This window comes from Silurus meridionalis, chromosome 25, assembly GCF_014805685.1.
Source record: "Silurus meridionalis isolate SWU-2019-XX chromosome 25, ASM1480568v1, whole genome shotgun sequence".
Taxonomy (NCBI): Eukaryota; Metazoa; Chordata; class Actinopteri; order Siluriformes; family Siluridae; genus Silurus; species Silurus meridionalis.
The window spans coordinates 4,054,076-4,077,550 of NC_060908.1; the positions used below are offsets into that span (position 1 = coordinate 4,054,076).

At 39.0% G+C, this 23,475-nt stretch overlaps 1 protein-coding gene across 1 annotated transcript; it reads right to left on the reverse strand.

The window, feature by feature from the left end:
- Window positions 1–103: 103 nt before the first annotated feature.
- pcsk5a (proprotein convertase subtilisin/kexin type 5a) lies at window positions 104–23,275 on the reverse strand. The gene is given in 39 exon segments (XM_046838485.1): window positions 104–1,346; window positions 1,825–2,029; window positions 2,879–2,979; window positions 3,749–3,960; window positions 4,155–4,185; window positions 4,188–4,328; window positions 4,626–4,859; window positions 5,666–5,902; window positions 6,648–6,865; window positions 7,045–7,243; window positions 7,800–7,883; window positions 8,022–8,222; window positions 8,531–8,673; window positions 9,207–9,249; window positions 9,336–9,404; window positions 9,491–9,691; window positions 9,946–10,082; window positions 10,744–10,846; window positions 10,935–11,050; window positions 11,307–11,370; window positions 11,373–11,447; window positions 12,662–12,765; window positions 13,773–13,857; window positions 14,578–14,768; window positions 14,860–14,962; window positions 15,066–15,182; window positions 15,297–15,433; window positions 16,296–16,484; window positions 16,583–16,700; window positions 17,076–17,179; window positions 17,824–17,924; window positions 18,221–18,427; window positions 18,501–18,673; window positions 19,090–19,178; window positions 19,255–19,331; window positions 19,413–19,547; window positions 20,249–20,362; window positions 20,620–20,724; window positions 22,982–23,275. Coding segments are annotated over 39 exon segments (5,625 nt in total). The 5' UTR covers window positions 23,177–23,275; the 3' UTR covers window positions 104–879.
- Window positions 23,276–23,475: the final 200 nt, after the last annotated feature.

Below are 23,475 nucleotides of genomic sequence, written 5' to 3' on the forward strand. Positions count from 1 at the left end.
GGGAAAAGGTATGAAAGCCCATCTCCACCACATAAAAAAAATAGTTTGCCTAATTACATTACTGCCCGCAAATCCAACTTTATTCTCGCAATACTGACTTTTTCCTCCCAGTTCCTTTTTTTAAATTCTTACAATTGAGATATCACTTTAATGTTACAGTGCAACGCATGTACACACTGTAGCAGGCAGGAGCTAAGGCTACAATGGCTGCGTCCGCTCAGTCCAGGTACAGGACAGAGAAGTTGGTGAAACCATGCCTAAAATAGTCCTCTATGATTTTATCCATCGTTTCAATTGTGAGACATATTCGGATTTGGGAGAAATAAAGCAATTAGGCGCAATTTTTTTTTTTTATGGACTTCCATACAAAGGCAAATGTTGTTCCTTTTGGTGTGTTCTTATGTTTTATTTCAACATGTCATTACATTAGTATTAAACTGAGAATATGACCACAATAACACGTCCACAACAAAAACCGTGACAGCAAACGAAGGCAAAGGACCTACCGAGAAAATGGCAACATCCACAAAGTAACGTTTAAATGGGGTGAAACTGGATATTTTTCAGATCATTCAAATGTAAACTGAACTCATTGCAGATTAGGGAGAATTAATTACATGGTAACTTTTGCCAAATTGTTGCAAACTGTGCAAGCTCATCGTTACCTGATTTAGGCCAATTTGTTTAGACATATAAATAAAATACATTATCTCATAATCATTTCAAACTACACGTTCAACCACTACTCAACTAATCCAGTAACTTCTATCCAGTAAACAGTAACTTGTTTTATTGTCTTTGTTAAACAGATCCATCGATCCATCTCCTGTAGCGTTTTATTTCATCTCTTTTTGCTATTGATTATTTGAAGGTATAATTCTATAACTCATCATACTCTAGCTGATCGTCCTGATCCGAAGCCATTTGCCCGTATCGGAACTTGCGATACACTGTACCATCCTGCCCCATGTACACGATATCTTCATCATCGTCATCCTCATCATCGTCGTTTTGGTTCGTCTGCCTGTCACGCAGGTCCACCAGCTGCTCCTCGTGTAAATACCCGTAACCGGACCCTCCTGCCTGCTTGGACGACATTGATGAGGACGATGTCGTACCACCACGGAAAATATCCCGTCCAGAGTTGTTACCTAGTTTTTCATAACCACGGGGAACAGGAGTTTCAGGCTTGGGGCGTTTGGAGAACGAGCGAGCTATGAGGACGACTACAGCACCAAGGCCCAGCAGTAGCAGGATGGAGGTGGTGATGAAGATGAACAAGTTGCCTGAATGCTCCAGTTCCTGATGGTTGCGGAAGGCAAAGTTTGTGCTCAGGACGCACTCACCTTAAAGAAGAGAAAACAGTCTGGTTGTAGGTAAAGAGGCTTGTTTACTAAAGAGGCTTGTTTACTAAAAAAAGCCTAGTAACAACCTTATAGTGACCTTTTAATCAACAGCAAGAACCTTTGGATCCTGACCAATCAGTTAACTTGGTAGGTATTTAAGAAAAATAAACTGAAAGTGGCTGGGGTTGGTTCCCTAACCGGAGATCGAACCCGGGCCGCAGTGGTAAGAGTGCCGCATCCTAACCACTAGACCACCAGGGAACCTATTAGCTAGGAGATTATTAATGTTTGGAAAATGAGCTCCACCCACTGGCAATTTGAACCAATGAATGTGCTCCTGCCCTTTACTAGGGTTAGGGTTAGAAATGCAGTTTACACTAATAATAACCAGGCTCGGGTTTCTAATTTGCTGTTAGAATATGGGCTCTTATATGAGACATGGCTTTATATTGGTTAGATTTATCAGTAATAAATATACCCCTGGTCTGTGTACAGTTACAGCACTCCTCTTGCTCTGCCGTGGTGACTTTCTCGCCAGCATCCTCGTTCCTACAGCAAGGCAGACATCGCCCACCAGTGGCTAGGATGAACTGTGAGTGGCAGGCGGTGCAGTTGTACTGACCAGGTCCCTGACACGCTAAACATGACTGGTCACAGGGTTTACAATTATAATACTCCTCCACCTGGAAAAGAAAGAATTGGGGAAAAAATACACCTTTATTTTTGCATAATCAAAAAGTCTCAGAGGCGCAAAAGTCCAAAATCATAGATAACAGTAGAATATACAGACGTATGACAAATTAAAGGTAAAACAGGAGCTCTGAAATGCTGTAGGGGACGTTTATTTTTGTCACCGACACCAACACTGACAGTGAAGCATTGATATAAATCAGTACAGTTATTTTTAGTTACCTTTATACCATGCTAAAAGCTTTCAATCTTCCTTTATTCTGCTCATCATTTGTTCTGCTTTTGCATCTGCCTAACCAAATGCTACTATGATGAACACATCAGCTGATGGGATATTTTTTTGAAGTAACTTTTATTTTTTTCCTCTCAGCACATTTCCAGAAACTTGCAAAATGCAAGATGCATTAAAGCTGTTCTGATCTTCAGATGCTTGGTGTTGGTTTTTCCGTTAATTTGTGAACCACCACCAAATACACAAGTATTTTTTAATGCAGTATTGTACTAAAGAACATGCATAAAAGGTCCTCAAAATTTCGAATTATTTGGTAGTTTTGAATCAGATCCTGTATATAAAAAAATATATAATATCCTCCTAATATCTTCTTTTGTGTCTCTGTAAAAAAACGTATTGCTATCCTTTCCAGGTAGCATTTTTAACTATTTTAGAGGCCACGATTTAGACTTAAACTGCACAGAAAGCACAAAAGAGAACCCTCTATGGCACTGTATGTGCGCTAACGTGAGATTCTTTACGCATCTATTTTACCGTGAGACATTTTGTATGTATTACTGTACATTGAGTTAGTTTGATCATATTAACTGCTATATCTCCAGATTGGTACCTCAGATGTGTAGTACTCTCCCAAGGCACAGAGCGAGTCACAGGTACCCTCTGAGAGGGAGTCTCCTGGATGACATGAACTGCAGTCGTTTACTCCTTTACCTGCCAAATATCAGATAGAAGATGCAATTTGTTTGACAAACAAAATTGATCAAAATAAACCAGAAAATTAAAACCTACTTGCCGTATAATACATTCAAATTTGGGTTTATCTTAAGGATCTGTTCTTAGCAGTTTTGTTGATATTTTGTTGAAAAATATAATCCCTGCCTCTATAGAATGCCTCAGCCTCAAAAGCTAAACACTTATCCTGTATTTTTTATTTTTTGAAAAGATTGTTTTAGGCAAAACTTTTAAAAGACAGCACTTGTTGTCATCTTCACTATTTCTTCAACCCAACACATTATCATTATCAAGCTCAAAGTAAAAAAATGCACTTGGTTGCTTTTATGTGTCTTGGGGGCTGCACCGTTTTTAGGCATATGCAAACTAGGTGGGCACCTAGGGTGCAATCAGCTAGGGGGCGCCAGTGAGCTGCCCTCCACCATTTATATTATTTACTGTACCTGTTTTTTTTTGCTGAAGCTTAATATAAATTATATGTTTACATTCTTGAATTCAGGCAATTTTGCAAAAATTATTAAAGGTGTTTAACTTTTTTTATGGGAGTTTGTGAATAGTTTGTATGGTGTGGGGGTGGATCCATTTGGGAGGGGGGGTGATAATAGGAATTTAGCCTAAGGTGCCAAAAACTATATAAAGGATAGCGATACATAAATGAAATACACCAGTTGCTACTTATCCCCTTCTGACTGTTTTATTTTTTCAACATAACTGACTCTTCCTTATTCACTAAGAGACATCTCGTTACCTGTGCATGTCCTGCAGGTGGCATGGCACAGCTCACAGGTGCTCTGGATTGTGTCATGGTAGTGTTGAGACGGACAGGAGGACACACACCAGCCTTGCTTATTCACAAACAGCAGCCCTTCCCTGCAGCTCACGCACCGCTCGGCTTGTGTACACTCTGCACAGCTCGGCTCACACGGCTCACATGCTCTTGACTCTTCATCTGCGTAATAACTTCAGCAGACAAGGAGATGGGTGTGTGTTTCAGTGTGTGTGGGTTTGTTTCTTTGCGACAAATGTGTGATCATTAAGTAATAATGAACTTAGTAAAATATTATCAAATAATTTTAAATACACACGGTGTGTGTGTGTGTGTGTGTGTGTGTGTGTGTGTGTGTGTGTGAGTGTGTGTGTGAGTGCGCACTTACCCAGGCCTGCAAGTCTCTACACACTCTTGCCTTCTCGATACAGATGAGCTCTGCAGCCCAGGCACTCGTGGCTGTGACGCCCTGTACAGCTTAAACAGTTAGGATGGCACGGCTCACATCTCTGGGTCTCTCCATTAAAGAAACCTGTGGGACACTCGTTTACGCAAGAACCATCTGCAGATACCAAACACAAGCTGTCTTTCAGCATAGAGGACAAATGAAATTCAGATCAGTCCAACATGACAGTTTTTTAAGTGGTTAAGGCATTGGACTTTGGATTCAATGGTTGTGAGTTCAAATCCAAGCCACACCTCCTGGACCCCTGAGCAAGGCCCTTAACACCTTAGCTGCTCAGTTGTATAAATGAAATAAACGTAAGTTGCTCTTGATAAGGGCATCTGCCAAATGCTCTAAATGTAAATGTAACCATTTCCAAAAGTGTGGTTAAATTTTTGCCCCCCTCTGACTCACTCAGCAAATAATGGTTCGGGTAGCAGCTGAGGCACTGGCTGTGGTCCGGGCCGGAGCACTGATGGCAGTGTTTGTGACACAGGTGGCACACGCCACTGCGGTCACTATAGTGGTGTGAGGGGCAGATGGTGGGCGTGGCACAGCGTCCATGTAGGTCCGTTCGCAGGCCCTCACGGCAGCTGATGCAGTCCGTATCCAGTGGCCCTGAGCAGGTCTGACACGTGCTGTCACACACTGGAATCAAAATAATGAATACCAAGTAATTACAAAAATGGTCAATGATAAACCAATGACTTTCCTGACTGGAGATGCGTTCTGATGACCCTATCATAACTTGAAAATATCCTTAGTCAAGACGTGGTCTAGCCTATCCAGGAGTCATAAAGAATGGTGATCAGTATAGGGTTGTATTATTATTAACAAATTACAGTACATAATTCAGCAAAACGGAGCAATTTACACGTGGACGAGTGCTGGTTCGCAAGTGTGAGGGAGTAGCATAAGCTGCTATGTTTGCCTGCCGCAGGAAAATTGAAATACTTTTACAATTTTATCGTATCACTGTCATTAAAAAATTGCACGTCGAACCATTGTAAATCAGGGACTACCTGTAATCTGCAATACATGCCTTTGTATACCTTTGAGTGGTGTGTCAGTAGATGTTACTTAATACTCGATTCTGATTGGTCAAAAGATGTTGTTCGTTTTTGAACAGCTTTGACAAGAGTTCTGGCTGCAAGGTTTTCATTCCTGCAGACTTTCTACACAAGGACTAATACAGTTGGTGAAGCTTTCAGCTACTTAGCTATTTAGCATTTTGGGAAGCAGTGTCCAGTATCAGAGGTAAAGATATATGTTTTTTTGGCACTGAAAAGTCTTCAACATAAAGAAGTCTATACAATATCTTGATAATATGACAGGCTGGAACTCTTTATAATTCTTCTAGTTGACAAAATTAATAAATGTGCTTTTTTTCATGTTTGACAACAGTAAATGTTACTAAAACTGGATATAGTCATTGTTTCTTTGTATTCACTCACCCATACACTCCCCGGACCTGTCGTCTCTGTATGTTTGTGAGGGGCAGGCAGACACACACATCCCACTTTTCAGTGTGCTGTCAAGATCGGTGCAGGAGTCGCAGTCAGTAGAATCCGGCCCGTGACAAAGCCTACAGTCTGAGTGACAGTGCGCACACACACCTTCCATGTCCCCATAAAACCCTTCAGGACATGCAGACACACATGCTGCCTCATGCAGATAGTTCTCCTTACACTCTGGAGGTAGACAGAAAAAAGAGAAAAAATCAATTAAATTTTTTTAATATATATTTATTTATTGGTAGATTATTAGTAGCTATTATTTTAATATTTAGAAAGTGAACAATAAACTCAATAATTTGAGACCACTATTTTATATGTATATTCATTTCATCTCACTAAAATGTTTTTTTTCTCAGCACCACTGCTGCTACATGAATATGAATATCACGAATCGCATTGTGTTGAATCAAATCGAAATCGGATCACATTGCATTGTAAAAGGGGGTGAATCACATCGAATTGGTAGCTGCTTCATACTCAATGTATCTTTAATGTATGGTATATATGTATAAAAACCTGATATTTTTCAGGAATGCAACATGTTAGAATGTCTTGTTATACAAAATTAATTGCAATAAAAATAACACTAGTAGTAACAATAACAATAATGTAATAGTGCATTAATTATTAGAATTATTACTTTTTAAATACCTGTCCTAAGGTGCAAATGATAACATTTTTAACTGGTGAAACAATGGCATGTTATACATTTTATCTGCATATACTTACATGATACTGGAAAAGTTTTCACATACATTATCACTTCCTTTATCAGACTTAACAGAAAGTAAGACTTAGAATGCATGGAAGTATATCCTTCCTTCTAAACTATTTACCATAGTACAATTGTGAACATCCTGACAGGAACTTTAATCTGAATAACAGAAATATAGCATTATTTTGTGTATCTCTTCCTTACTTGTACACTGGCCTTCCTCAGTGCACTCCAGACACCCGTCTGGACAGGGCGTACACTCACTCTCCTGAAGTGAGTGTGCCTCAGGACACTCTTTTACACACTGCTGTTTGTGAAGCACCAACGGCTGCTGACAGCTAAGACAGTTTGAGGCATTTTCCTCACACGATGCGCAACCTGGTGCACAGCTCTTACACAGCGCTCCTGTAGGAAAGAAACCCCTGTAACAACAGAACACACATACGTACATTTGATTTGCATATATGCATTAATTATACATAAATTAACGTCCATTTTGTATATAATTGTAGTGATACAAGATGTAGGCCAGACAACCGCAAATTGTATGTCTATTTTTTTAATATATGGTCCCAATAATAATAAAAAAGATTATTTTAACCTGGAGCACTGGCGAACGCACTGTCCGTTCTGCAGGTAGAGGACGCTCTTGTGAGTAGACAAGCAGCGAGTGCAGCGTTGCATTTCCTGGCATTGTGCACAACCCTGAAGACATGCCTCACACTGCCAGCTTTCCTTATTGCCAAAGCTGCCAGCCGGACACCGCGTCACACACTGCTGCTCAGTATTCATATAGCGTCCTGAAACACACACACATCTTAAATATGCTGAAATATTGTAAACAGACAGGGACAGGGTGTAATTTTTCCTGTTTAGATATGAAGGACCAGGTGCGTGTCTGAAGGTTAAACCTGTACACAAAGCCATCTCCATGAAGATATAGTTTACATGCATTAGAGTGGAAGATCTTGAGTGGCCAACTATAGAGGTCTATATTAACCCTATTGAACAATTCTTCACTAAAGTGTTTTTTTGGGGTTCTCTTTGTCTTATTTAGTTACAAATTTTAAGAAAATAGAAACTGGAAGTAGAAAAGAAGCTGATAATGCAATGTATGTTTATAGAGATTATAATGTAGTGATTGTAAGCATTGATTGTCTCTCAGATACCACAGATCGCACATTCCAAATGTTTATTTGTTCCTTGATGTCTCATAATTGTTTCACTAAATATTCGATCCTTTCCTATGTGAGTAAAAATGTGTGTGAATTCTGGTGTGTGGTACTTGAAGTAAATGCTGGAGTATGATAATAGAGATGGAGAAAGTTTACAATTTTTTAAAGATAAATATCCGACCTGCGATGCAGGTGGTGCACTGATTCTTCAGTCGACCCCAGCACACTTCACATGTGGGATGGCACGCCTCACATTTTCCGTTATCTGAATGACAGAACATTTTTAGAAAAAAAAAAAATCCCTGGGCATTTATTCTTGTCTGTTAGACAAATATTTGATGAGTTGGTCATATATGATTATTAGGACCAAGATAATGTGGTAAGATAACTATACGTGGCTTACCGGTACGGTAGGTTTTATCAGGACATTTCTCCTCTTCTTCTTCACACTCTCCGTTCACCAGTACCATGCCATCATGGCATTGAATGCACTCGTCCTCCTCTGGTCCAGCGCAAGTCTTGCAGCCTGTATAACACTCCAGACACTCCTGATCATCCTCGTCTTCATAAAATCCATCTGGACACTTACGTACACACTTTCCCTCTGTAGAAAACCAAAAAGGAACCTTTAACTTCAGGAATATTACTGTAGTTCTGAATTAAGGTGATTGAGAAAAGAGGCACCATGATTTATTTATCATTATTTTTATTTATTTATTTCCAAATAATGTTTAATCACATTCTATCGGGCTATGGTCCGAAACAGGGTTAATATTTCCTCATCTCTCCCTGAAATTATTTACTGGCTGTTTATGGCCATAAACAATACCTTTACTATTAATGTGACTCCTTTACTGAATAATATGCTGACTTATGGTATGAAGGAGTTGCATATGTATCGCTATCCTTTACCATATAAAAAGAAGTCCGCCTCACACCAATTGCACTCGTCTTCCTCACACTTGACACAGTCATGCTCACAGGCCACACAGGTCATTGTGTCCTCCACTGTGTAGGTCTTGGCGGGACACTGCTTATAGCAGCCTTCCTCATACCTACAGATCACACACATACACAATGAACACTTGGATGCTAACTCAAATGCTGTACTGTTTAAGACTCAACAATTTTTTTATAATCACACATTTACATTTATGGCATTAGGCAGATGCAGTGAAATTAATTTTTTCACATATCCCAGCTGATTAGGAGACTGGGTTTAGAGCATAGGGTCAGCCATGATGGAGAGAGGGTTTAGAGCCTTGCTCAAAGGCCCAATAGTGACATCTAGGCAGTGCTGGGGTTTGAATCCCTAACTTTCTGATCAGTAACCCAGAGCCTTAACCACTGAGCTACATAAAATAGTTATAAACCCTCACCAACCTCATTTGAAATCAATGAGTTAATTAAATAAATTAAAATGGCCATAATTCCGTCTCTTCTTGCAGCTATAATTTGGACTGACACTGGAGACTACTTCCAAAGCTGGTAAATAAAAGTGCCCTTACAGACGACTTCATGATATCAACAATTTCTGAAAAAAAATCTGATCATGTGTAAATCATTGTTAAATGTAAGTTGCTCTTACTTGTAATAGCCATCAGAGCAGGATAGACAGTGCTTGGGATTGTCTGTAATACATGAGATCAGATCACAGATAAATAAAATTCAGTAATAATAGTAATAATAATAACATGACCCAGAGTTCAGAACTTACAGAGCACACACTTCTTGCATCCTTCTTCACAAGCCATACAGTCATCGTAATCAGGGTCCTCAACCTCGCCTACACAGACACACACACACATCACATTATAACATGATAACAAATGGAATACTTATAAAAGCTGTATGTAAAGTAAGCAGACCGACCCTCCCCACATTCGAGGGCAGTGCATGTTCCTTGGCTGAGGTAGTAGGAACTGTCGCACTTTAGGCAGTGTGTAGCGGAGGAGCAGAGGCTGCAGTGTTCTGGACACGGCTCACACGTTTTCACTGAAGTGTGGAAGTAAGCCACAGGACATGCAGTCACACACTCCCCATTGTACAGGAACCGGTCCTGACCAAACCTGTCTAGAAGTTAAAATAACACAGACATGCACATTCAGCAGCGATTCAAGGGCTTCCATTTTAAATTGTCAAGATTGAACATTGATACAGACACAGACAGAGTGACATCAAGGAGTGGCATGTATAATTATAACTTAAATGTACCTAATAAAGTGTTCAAACTGTGTATTTAAAGCATAAAATTAGCATTCGGATACAAAATACACAGAAAAATGTGTCTTTGTGCGTTTTTTTATTTACTGGTAGTAGCTGCTCACCTTTGTTACAGCTGGTGCAGTCTGATGGGCCAGCATCCACACACTGAGCACAGGTGTGGTCACACACAAGGCACTGTCCACTTGACGGGTATTTACCCTCCGAGCAGCGTGTCACACATAGACCCTCATCCAACAAGCTGAGACAACAAACATTTGTAAAAGCTTAACATAAATCTACACATAAAGATATAGAGATTCGCATCGGTGCAGCGGCACAAGAGTTAACAATGTGATGAATCGTTTTTAAAAAGTGTAATTATGTGTAATATTTGCTGATATATAATACAATATATAATTACACCTTTATTATTTAGAAAGTGACCAATATTTTATAGATAGATTGATTTCTCCTCGCTAAACTGTTTTTCAAGCGTGTTCTCTCAGCACCACTGCTGCTACGTGAATATGACGTATCACAACAATAAGGAGGTGTTCTGAGAGCCACATAGAATGTAGATTAACATGGCAGAGGTAGAGCTGCATCCGGACAGGTTTTTATTCCATTTGTTAGAAGTCAGAAGACACTTGAGTAATTGTTTGTATTTGCTGTCTGTCTAAACCCACAAAAATAAAAGTGATCTATCTGTACCATAATAAATTGCATAGCATCATATTTATTTCCATTGCACCGTATTGCATTGAATCACATTGTTCTGGAATCTGATCGCACTGCATTGTAATGGGGGGGCATCGCATTGGTAGCTGCTTCATTTGCACACTTTAAATACAAAGCCATTTTCCTGTCAAAGAAGAACAACTTTCATGACAGAATTAGAAATGTCAATATCAAACCCTTACCGGGGCGATGCACACCAGACGCAGTCATTGTTCTTTGGCCCTTTACACTTGATACATGTGCTGTCACATGCATGGCAAATCCCATTGGCATCCTGGTACTCTCCTGGAACAAGCACACACATACACACAAAATACCCCCTGGTGATCACTCCTATGGTAAAGCATTTGCTACATTAAAACGCGTGACTCACCATCAGCACAGTTATGAGTTAGCACACACACTCCATCCTGCAGCGTGAGCCCCTCCACACACTCACTACAGTTCCTTTTGCCTGGTCCTATACAGGCTAGACAGCTCACATCACACCTGATTAGGAGCAGCACACATCAACACACATTGCCATACATCAGCAAATACCAGCACATACAGCAGACCCACAGCGTGGTGGTGTGGATAACAAGGAGATAATAAAGACAGAAAATAAGATTAATGAAAAAGTACAATAGGAACTTTTAGACAAGAGCTTAAAAAGCAATAAGTAGACATAACATGAGCAAATGAATCACTTATAATAACCAGGAAATGAATTCTAACACATTGAAAATGGCAGAAACACACATACCTCCTGCAATAACCCTGAGTTTGTCCTGTGAGGTCAGAAGGGGTTTGTGCGAGATAAAACCCTGACTGCAAGAAAGCACACACTTCCATTCCTCCATCACATACCCATCAGCACAGCGAGTGCATGAGTCAAAACCTGCAGCTGAACATAATCACACACCCACACACACACAAACACACACAAACACACACACACATCTGAAATGAGTTGGGACACTGTGTAAAATGTAAATAAAACAGAATGCAGTTCGGAATTCACAATAGAAAAAACACCATGAATAGCCATGATGAAAGCAAATGAAACAGCCATGATGAAACAAAAAAATACAACAAAGAACACCCAGAACTGTTGAGCAGCTAGAATCCTGTATCAGACATATATATTGGACAACCTTCATCTCCCAAATCTTCAGCAACTGGTCTCCTCAGTTCGCAGATGTATACGGACAGAACATGCGATGCTACAGAGTGGTAAACATGGCCCTGTCCCAACATTTTTGAGACCTGATGTACCCATCAAATTCAAAATTACCTATTAGTTGTACTATTACTACAATTAATAATAATACACTTTATAATTTTCTTCTTTTCCCTGGTGGTCTAGTGGTTAGGATGCGGCTCTCTCACCGCTGCGGCCCGGGTTCGATCCCCGGTCAGGGAACCAACCCCAGCCATTAGGGTTGCACAAGCCTTAGTGCCGATCCCAAGCCCAGATAAATGGGGAGGGTTGCGTTAGGAAGGGCCTCCAGCGTAAAAACATGTGCCAAATCAAACATGCGGATGGTCCGCTGTGGCGACCCCTAACGGGAGAAGCCGAAAGAAAGTTTATATTATAATTTCCTTCATCATATAGATCTCATGGTGATTCACACCATTCCCTTGAGATTGTTTCTGTATAAATTATACCCCTGTCTCAGCTTTGTCCTGTCAGTATTTTGTTACCTGTTTCTTTACTATGTTATGTTTCATGTACAGAAGATCATTTGTAGCTAAAAAAAAAAATCTTTATTATTGTGAAAAAAAATATAAATAAAATGTTAGTAACAAAGTTTTAACAAGTAATAAAGCGAAAATCATACACAAAGATGTCATACTTCTGATTTGATAAAGCAAAACACCATAATTACTAATGTGTTGGTTTTTGCCTGAATGTTACAAGTACTAGAATCTCTACTTTGTCCTGTGAGTCTGTTGACACTGTGGGCATTCAAAAGAAGTAATAATATATATAGCTTTGTCCTTTAACCTTCCTGAGGTACTGTAAGCAGCATTTATACATTGTAGAATCCTACAGATAGCAGCACATCTATGTTAAAAACGCCTTGTAATGCTTAAAAGATATCTTTTGGTCAGTACCTGAGCAGGTGGCACAGGCCAAGTGACACGGTTCACAGGAATCCCTCTGTTGTTGATAGTAGGTTCCAGTCTCACAGCTCTTCTGGCATCTGTTTCCTACCAGGCTATGAGAAATAATGAAATATCCAATTGAGTACACAAGGGGTCTTCAATGATTTTTAGGTCAAGGACCCCTCAGGCCAACGGTTTTCCACCACTAGGGGTCGCTAAAGATTTTTGAGGGGTCGCCAAGCGCTCTCTTGATTTTTTTATTAATTTATTTAATTTATAACAACACAATAAACAATTAAACAGCACGATAAATAATTATCGTTGTGTATAAAAAGTTGTTGTGTTTTAACTGATGTATGTTTTTTGTTTTTAAAATACAAAAATACTATAAAAGATTAATTCTTGGATTAAATGACATATGTTAATAGATTTTAATTTTGATACTTTTGTTAGTTTATCAATTATAAAGCAGAGCCTGGAAAGAAAGTCTGTCCTTGTGAATACTTGCATGTTGTTACACATTTGTAAGGAAATAAGTGAAATGGAAAGATTTGTTTGATATTTACATTAACAGATTGAAATGTGCTGATATTATTTGTTCATCAGTTTTAGGAAAAAAAGTGAAACCTGGGGGAAAAATCCTTATGTCTGCTAGTGTGCTTGAATGGTAGGGCACGGGGGTTGTTAAAAAATTGTAAGCGTTCTTTAAATTTTTTTTTAAATATGGTTCCCTTGAAAAAACTGTCCAAACTGTCTGTATATTATATATATATATATATATCATATATTTTAAAATATTTAAAAAGATTTATACATCATAACAAACATTAGAATTTATTAAGTTGTTCACAGTTGTCTTTTATTTTAATAGATTTGAGGTTCAATACGTTTTCCTTTTACTATCAGGTAGACTGTTATACATTGAATTTACTTTAATTTCAAGAGAACTTTAATTCAATGATTATAATATTTAAAAACATTAATTAGCGGACCCCCTGCAGTACCGTCACAGACCCCGGGTTGGAGACCCATAGAGTACACTGTATGATTGACCATGTACAGTCTACAAAGGTTTTACATCTTTAATAAATGAAAAGTATCATTAAAAGAATTGCTGTACCTCGAGCCTTCGGGGCATTCAGTGCAGATGCTGAATGATGTACATTTCCCACAATTCTCACTGCATTTCCCACACAAGTTCTCTTCTGTAATGGGAATACATCAGAATACTTTATTAATAGGGAAATTGTTTTACTGAAAGTATTCATATAAAACACACAATTCTTAATTGTTTAAAGATTGGGAAGTGGTAGCTCATTGGTTGAGATGTTGATGATGTTAAGATGTTGAGCAAGACCCTTAACCCTCAACTGTTTGGTTGTATAAATGAGACAAGCGTAAGTTATCACATACTTTAAAAACAACAAAAAACTACCTCCTTCAACAACAAAAAACCCCCCCAAAACCCTCAGATGATTTATTGTTGGCTAGTAAATGCCAAAGAAGGTGCTGAGATTTTAGCTTGAGATTTTATATAAATTCTTCTGACTTAGTATTAATTATTTAATAGAAATATGAGGCAATAATTTGCACACAATGAATGGACCTTCTGTGCCAAACAGATGAAGATGGGTTTCCTTTTCTGAATCCTCTCAAGGTTTTCTCTCGGGTTGTTTTTCCACTGTTGCTACTTGGTCGATTATTAGGGATAAACTTACAATTATGAGGAACAAACTAGCACTAAACTTCTGCACTCTTTCATACAAACTTCATTACCACTTTATTTCTGTGAAGCTGCTTTGAGACAATGTTGATTGTTAAAAAACGCTATAAAAATGAAAACTAATTGAATTGGACGTAGGTGTAACTTCTAAACTTTATTTATTATTCTTTCCAGAAATCCTTATTTTCTGCTTCCCACTTGCCGTGATCAAGGAAATATCCGTCTCCGCAGCTGGTCACACAGCTCTTTGTTTCTTGGTCTAGATGGTAGCCAGGCATACAGGAGGAACACTGATCACCACGGCTCCCTGTACAAGTTAAGCAGGTCGAGTAGCACTTCTTGCACCGCTTCTTGTCCCCCCAGTAGCCCTGTGGACACTGGGACATGCACATCCTGCACAAGGATTTACCGTCAGTCTTAGGATATAATTAAAAAAGTTAACTCTTTTGAGGAATCTGTGATATGACAGAAATGAATGATGCACCTTGTGCCATTCTTGAACTTTAAGAAATAGTGCAGGCAGGAAACACACTGATGTGGACCTGGTCCATCACAGCCGTCCTGAGAACATTCTGGATCACAAGAGCCTTCCACATATAGACAGAAGAAACAGAGAGATAAAGTAGCTGTCAAAATATGATATATACTGTATATAAAACAGCTTGTTAAAGTGAATAAAGTAAAACGCACTATTATATTCATCAGTGTCCTCATCGTTGGACATCTCAGCTGACCGAGAGTGTTCATGTCGCTTGTACGGATGCTCAGAGGTGCCATAAAGCACCAGGCTGCATTCTACAAGTTTTCCTAGACACCATGAAAAAGAAAACCTCATGTTTTCCTGTAACATCTTCAGTTACTCAAATTCTTGACAAAACATTTTTTTCTATTGGTGTGATATTGCAAACTGATATTGAGCACCATGGATTTGGGGGTTCCTCCTCAAGGATGGAGTGTCTCTGATTTCTATGATCCAGTCTCCAGCTGCTGTCTCACCCCAGCAGTGCGTGGTCATGAACTGCCATTTCGTAAAGGCGTCACTGGAGTGGTCATTGGGACTGTGCAAAAACAACATACACAGAATTTGCTTATGAGAAAGATTCAGTAATTACGCTGTAGAGGCTGTTGCTATAGAAACGATAAAGAATTACAATTAAAACAACTTAAGTGTCACTAAATTATGCAAGTGGAACTTGGGAAAGCAACTAGGGAAGGGAAGCTCAGTGGGTTACTGATCAGAAGGTCAGAGATTCAAGCTCCAGTATGGCCAAGCTACCACTCTTGGGCCTTTAAGCAGCGCTTTTAACCCTCTGTACACCAGGGGCGCTGTATCATGGCTGACCCTGTGCTCTGACCCCAGCTTCCAAACATCGCTTGGATATGTGAAGAAAGAATATCACTGTGCTGTAATGTACATGAGACAAGTTACCTTTACAAACAATAACGGCAACCATGGAAAGACAAATGTGAGAAAAGGATGTGTATTGTCCTATTTTAATGAGAAGGTGGTAGGAATTTGGACTTTTTAATGAAGTGAAAGGTAGTAAATTCAAATCCCAGCACCCCTTTTCCTGCTCCTGGGCCCTTGAGTAAGGGCCTTACCTATCAACTGCTCATTATAACAAATTAGCTAATTGTAATTTCTGGATATAACCATCTAGCAAATATATGTATTTGTTGGTAAGCCTTCATGCAAGTGCACATTATTCAAGACTGTGATTCAGGTCCAAACTGTCGTGAAACATGGAGGAGCAATGGCTGATGGGAATCCATAGTCCAGGGTCACAATTATGGCATTAAGTCAAATTTCGAGAATTAAATACAATAGTGCAGGGATGTGTATAAGATCATTCAAAACAGATATTACTGTAATAATTATTTCAATAAAATAAAAATAAAAAGATTTCAGTCAGCTCTTACCGGATGGCAAGGAGCTGAGATGTGGTCCCAGAGGGAGATGTTAAGTTTATGGACAGGTCTCCACGATGTGGGTGTGTTATGGTGATGTGTAGGATTACATGTTCCAGATACATCACATGACTGCCAGGCTGGCCAGAGCAACCTGAGGACGAGTGCACCAACCGCCACACCTGGTCTGGACTAATCACTCTAAAACATGGCAGAGGAAGAGAATAAATGAGGGTAGGTTAGTCAAATAGTTGATTATCAATTATGTATATTTTCAAAATTATGACATGTAACCTCACCTGGGTTTGTTAACCATGCTCTCATCACACACATGTTGTGCAGGAACCTGTTGCCATGTTTCAGCTTCTTTTACCATCGCTTCAGCGTCCATCAGCCCAAAGCCATACAGGTGGCTTACTGTTATAAATGCAGTAATTAAGGAGTATTTCTTTTATTAATTTATATATCTGCCTTTAAAGCTTAATCATCAAACCGATCAAACAGGTGTAAAATCCATCCAAATCTGCGCACTGTTCATTAGATAGTATACTATTTACTAGATGTTTGACTCTAGTAGTCCTGTATGTATTGTACATACATTTACACATTATAACTATATTGATGCAATATCTAATAATGCGATTTGTAGTAAATCTCTTGGCTAGGCAGTATAAGCACAGGTCCAGCTACTGTCCTACAAAGCTTTATGGTTTTTCTGAGTCTATCACAACCATTCTCAGTTAAACAGAACATAAAATAGGATTAGGATTTAAGAAACAATGGTATTGTTACCATTATATCCTGCTCCACTGGTGTGCCAGTCAGGAGCAGTCAGGTGGCCTCGGCGTGATGTCTTCACGATGATGTGCTGCACATCCCTCCAGGTCAGAAATTGACTAATCCCAAAGAACAAACAATTTCAACAACATGGGATGCAGTAAGAAATGATGGTGCATGCTCTTACAGGAAAATAATCAGCCATGAGAATTTGGTAATACATTTTTAACCTGTGTATACCCTATATTAGCAAAGTTATTGGGACAATTGGGAACATTTTCCACCCAGATGTGCACTTCTCCAACCTGCCAGCTCCATAAAGATATGCTTTACATGGGTTGGAGCGGTAGAGCTTAAATGAGATTTAACCTCAACCCAATTAAATACCGTTGGGATGAATGTGAACACTGACTGCACCCCAGGCCTCCTCACCTCAGCTACATCAGAACCTGACTTCACTTACACCCTTGTGGCTGAATGAGCACAAAGTACACTCCAAAATATAGTGGAACATCTTCCCAGAAGAGTGGATGGAATTATAAGAGCAAATGGGGACTAAATGTGGAATGTAATGTTTAAAAAGCACATATGAAACTTCAGGTCAGGTGTCCATAATCTTTTGTCTGCACACTGACAAAATCATGCAGCTTATCATGTAACTCATATTAAAAATATAACCATGCAATATGTACTATAGAAGAAAGTTTCCTTATACAGAACAAACTTTATAAAATACTCTTTAGGTGCAGTAATTGTGTATTACTTTGCTTCTAAAGTTAAAGCGATGATTCCAGCAGCCATGGGGGCCGAGGCTGAGGTGCCAGAGTGCTCTTCGGTACATCGCTGTTTCAGGTCTGTTGTCACCTAAAAATAAATTAATTAATTAAAAAAAAACAGCCAACCAATCAAATTAAAAACACATGTAATATTTTAGAGAAAATTTTGAGAAACTAGTAGAACTCTCTGGAACAAACTAAAATGTAAAACAATACAACTATCTGCTCAGGAACTTTTTATAACAATTTTTTTTTATGAAATGTGCGTAAGATTACTGGGACAGCCTTTATAAATACAGCAGCAGTTCAGCATCTAGTCTATATATATTTATTAAAACCTGAAATTTGCATCCTAAAACAGTGTGAATGCAGTGAGCCACTCACAATCCCTAAGCTTTCCCCGCTACTGTAGGTGGAGGCCAAAGTAGAGGAACACTCCTCCAGATACCAGGGCTTGCGTCCACTCCGAGTGGTGCTTCCAACAGAGATGGTGTAGATACTGTTTGTGTAGCCATCACAGGAGCAATGGTCCTGATTTCTTCCACCATTTCCTGATGCCCAGACAAAGATAGAACCACGACCTTTCCTGCCCTACAAGCCAAGGTATTGGTAATCAAACATCATTGGAAAAAACATCATTGAGTTTTAACAAGCAGAACCTTACTTTACGTATGCCGTTCTCTAAAGCAAGCTTGGCAAGGCGTCCAGGCCCATCTACAGTTCCACCATCATCCTCTGGCCCCCAGCTCGAGCTGTAAATGTCAATGTACTGCTGCCTCAAGCTCAAGGATTTGGCCTCCACCATATCCGTCATGTCACCGTCCAACATCCGGACACCTAAATGTACATATCATAGAGCTTAGGGCTGTAAATATTAACTGCCCAGTCAGCAAACAAATTTGGCCCAGATTTGGCATTCATCTGGCACAGCTGGCATTTATCCAGCACTGGCATACAGCATGTGGGCCAAACATGGCCCGGTTTGGCAGAGGTGGTACCGTTTTTAAGGCGGCTCACAAGACATGGGCCAGATGTCATTTAGGACCAGTTATGGGTATTTAACTTGGCTGAGACTTGGGCCAGTTATGACCCATGTGTGGCCCTTGTCTGGAATCCAGACCTGGTCCACACTAGGACCGTAATTCATTGCGGTATTTGGGCCAAGCAAAAGCTGGTTGGGTGGGCCGGAGCTGGGCCAGAGAAAAATTGCTATGTGGGTGGAACGTAATATATAGGGTTATTTAAAGGCATACCACCAATTCTGGCATTGTAGGCAATTCCAACAGAGCATATTGAATTGTTAGCTGTTGCAGCTACCACTCCAGCACATCTTGTTCCATGTCTAGAAGAAAATAATAAAGAGAATTAGCACAGTTTTTGGAGAATATCTCTAGAGTCTTTTTTTTATCTTTTCAGACCTATTTTCGTTTTTTGCATCATATCTTGGAGTTGGGTCAGCATCATTCCCGTTGACATCATAGCTAGCTCGTGGATCCTTATAATGACAAAGATAGCATAAGTTACCCTGAATATATACAAAAACAAATGTGACTGCAATAGAATATTGAGTGAGTACATAGTTTTGTTTCAGGTCCGGATTTTGCTTCTCGACACCATCGTCCAAAATGGAGACCACAACTCCTTTCCCAGTGTAGCCTCGACTCCATGCAGCTTTAATGTTCATGTCAGTCAGACAGTTCTGATCACAGTGCTACATTGGAATATAGGGCTAATGAGAATTAATGTACATTAAAGCATTGGAAAAAAACAACAAACAACAAAATTGCAAACACTAATACTAGTTAATAAAATACTATGATACTAAGTAGTAAATAACTTGATATCAACAAGCTTGTTTACGCCAAAGAACACCAAATGCATAGGTGTGCAATTCAATCTTGTTTTTTTGTAGAAGGTTTTTTTTTTAGATTTTCTCTGCTGGCATTCCAAAATAGTCCACCTCATTCATTCTCAATCACCTGTCCAATTAATCAATGGATTAAACAGTAAAGCAGACCCAATAGACACCAATCAAAGGGGTGTTTCACCACGTAAAATTACCTAATAAATTAAAGAATCTACAGCCTGGACTAGAAAGAAATCAGCCCCAGCATTGTCTACATGCACTTTTTGCCAATGTGTATTTCTTCTGTGGTAATTTGGTAAAGTTGAAATGCGATTCTTTGCGGAGATAAAAATGTATAAAAGAAAAAAAGCTTGAAGGTGAAAAAAGCAAGTTTGTGGGTGATTTTTTTTTTTTAGATCAACTGACTGAAATCTTGTTTTGAAGCAAAGGCTAAGGCAAAGTGAAAGTAAAAGTAAATGGTATGTACCAATGATGCACAGAAACAAATGCAAATCAGAAATGCGTGCGCACCACAGTGAACTAATATTTTCGCCAACAATACTAACAATGTACCACATGCTGTCCCATTTTGGGTCATTAAAGCTGCTGAAATGGGTCTCTTCATTTCTGCTGATTCGTTTCACCCTCCTGTGAAGCTTCTGCTGCTGGATCCAGTGCACCTTTAACACCAGAAATGCAGTGAAATTATATCTGAGGTACAGGATTACATACGGTGACGCAGCCACACATGACAACATTTTTTTAAATGAATAATTGAACAGTTTAGGCTGACAATTTTAAGGGTTGCATTAGTATAATCGTTGGATGGTGTGTATTTGTGTGTGTGTTTTTTGCCAGGTACATGTCTGTGGAGGTGTTGTCTGGCCATAAACTATTCATTGGCGTCTCTGTAATGGCAGACACACAATCTGCGTACCTTGCTCTCCATTGCAATGAGGCTATGCTTCCCTCTGCTTGCTATGGTGGAACGTTTGATGGTTTTTGGGTGCAGGAAGTGGTAGTGGTCCGTCAGACCCCCGATCTGCAGCAGCACAAGGAAAAGAGGACCAGTCTGTGCATCTAATCCTTGCTTGTGCATATCCACCGCAACATTGTGACCAGCGCAGGTATAAATTATGCACTTAGGCTTGATGTATTCTATTGAGTCAATCAGCAGCTCACCTTACGCTGCTGATAAACTTACCAACAAGGTGCAACCTGACCTAGAGGAAAATAGACCTTAAGCCAATTGGTTGATGCTTACTCTGTGATACCGTGTGGCCACAGTGCTATTATGTTGGCTTAGGCTAAATTATAACTCAACCTAGATTAATACAAAGATGCCACATCCTGTAACTGTTACATAATGGGCCTTGCATAATACATAATGAGTTAGATACCAACAAAAGTATTTGTTATTCATCTGCAGCTGCATTCAGACACAAAATTTGATGTTCATGAAAAATAAATGTGTTCAGAAAACTGAATTTGGGATTTTAAGTTAGCCTACAATTACATGAAGAGACATCACACCCATATGTACACACTGAACATTGGCATCAATCCTATGAATTTCTTTGTGCTGTTCTTCTGGGAAGAACAATTTCACTAGTTTTTTGTTAATTAAGCTGCAAGAACTTTAGTAAGATCAAGCACTCATGGTCAATAATGAAACCTGGGGTATATTCAGCATTGCATTCATCCCAGAAGTGTTGAGTGGGGTTGAGTTTAAAGCTCTGTGCCAGATGTCTTTCACTTTAGGAATTTCAAGCCCTGACTTCATACATCTCACTTTGTTTAAAGGACAATTATCATGCTATAACAGCACACAATGGCTCTAAAAAAGTGTTAGCTTCCAAAATAAAGGAACTTATATTGTGGAAGGAACATATATGGGACCGATTGTCAGCAGGTGTTCACAAAAGCTTGGCCATTCAGTCCATCCTACCTAGTTATTGCAATCACACACATTAAAAATTGTGCTAAAACGATCAATTTATTTTAAAGAATTAAAAGAAACCAATCCAAAAGTCAATTATGACTAGCAGTTTGAATTAGGAAAACTATTTGCACCCTATCAGGTAAGGAGAAAAGGCTATTACAGTGTATGTATCTAGTATGCTGCAGTGTCTGAAATGTATTATTGGATGATACCAAGCTAATCAGCATTCTTTCACCATTAAGTCATCATTTAGGCGTGTGAGCTTTGCCTTTTATTAGGTTTTGCGAGTGTCACAAAAGGGAAATCAGCTATGCTGAAAGCAACGAAATCAGCATTACAGACACTTTCATAAATCTGATAGGATTTTTTTTAAGATGGGTTTGCATTTACACACAACTTTCTTTCTTTTGACTTCTCTAATTTACAAAAAAAAAAAAAGAGTGAGAGGCTATGTAAATAACTACAGTAAAAGGAAAGGGTAGAAAAACATTTACACTGCATCATAAAAAATATGAACAAATGGTCCTATAGCCAAAGTTATTCAAATTTCAGTGCTTAGCTTACTAGCTTATTAGGTATTGTGAGTTAAGGGTTTGTCTTGCATGGTTGCACACATACATTATAGAGGAGGTAGTGACCTACTGAGGCAGTCTCAAATGAAAAGAATAGTTAAATCATGTAAAAATCATGACAATTCTGATAAATGATTGTTCTTTGGAAACATATAAATTAATATTACAGAATGCGTGCATTTTTTATTATTAGGGAATACATAAGCCAGCTACCTCAGTAGGCCTGAGACATTCTGTTGGCCAAAATCAATGATTTGAGGTGAAGATTCAAGATTTTATTTGTCACATTATGTACAGCATACAACTGGCAGTGAAATGTAAACCTGATCGGCCGCTAAGAAAATTGTGCTAAATAAAAGTAACTATAAATATAAAAAAAAGATTAAATATATTAGATAAAGTGATTAAAATATATTTGTACTATTACTATATGTGCAAAATGGAAGGACAAATTGTATGGAATGGAAAAACATGACAATAACAAGACCAAAAACAGTAACAGTTTAGAAAAAACAAAGAAAAGAAAAAGATTAATAAACCATATTATCACTATTATCAATCTTCTCCACAGTTTTTTCTTTTTCTTCCTAGCAAAAGGATATCTTTTTTTTTTTTTTGAGACTACGAAACACTTCTGTAAGTCACTCTGCAAATGGGCGTCTGCCAAATGCTGTACATGTAAATGTAAATGCAAAACCAATAGCAGCTGGTGATCATTGTTTAAAGCCACAGGAAGCAAAATCCTGCTTTATAAAGAAAACATACACAGCATTGAAGTTACATACCTGCCCCATATTCAGAAATCCATACTTTTCAGCGATCAGGTCAGCATTTTCTAGCCCTCCAGTTATTCTCACAGCCCAGTGGTTTGTGAATAATCGTCCCTTGCAAACCAGGAACGTAAGCACCAAAATCAAGAGAAAAAGGAAAGGCACTGCAGGTGGTCTCATACCTGACGTCATCTTCCATTCATTTCTCATCAAACATCACCAGGGTCATATGTAGCTATAACATTAATAACATTGTATACCTAAAACTGCAACGATCAGAAAACGTACAGTAGCTCCCTACAGACGCAGTTTTGATGTGTCCTCGGTGTGGAGTGTGTGTGTGTGTGGATGTGAATGTGGACTGGTCCTTAGTGTCTGTCTCAAATTACACCTACTGCATTTGGAAGGGGAGAGTCAGAGGTTTAAAAGCAACAGGCTGAAGACAGAAAACTCTGAAGTCAATCTGGTAACATTTTAGGGAAGTGGCTTTACTAAGATGGAATGAAATT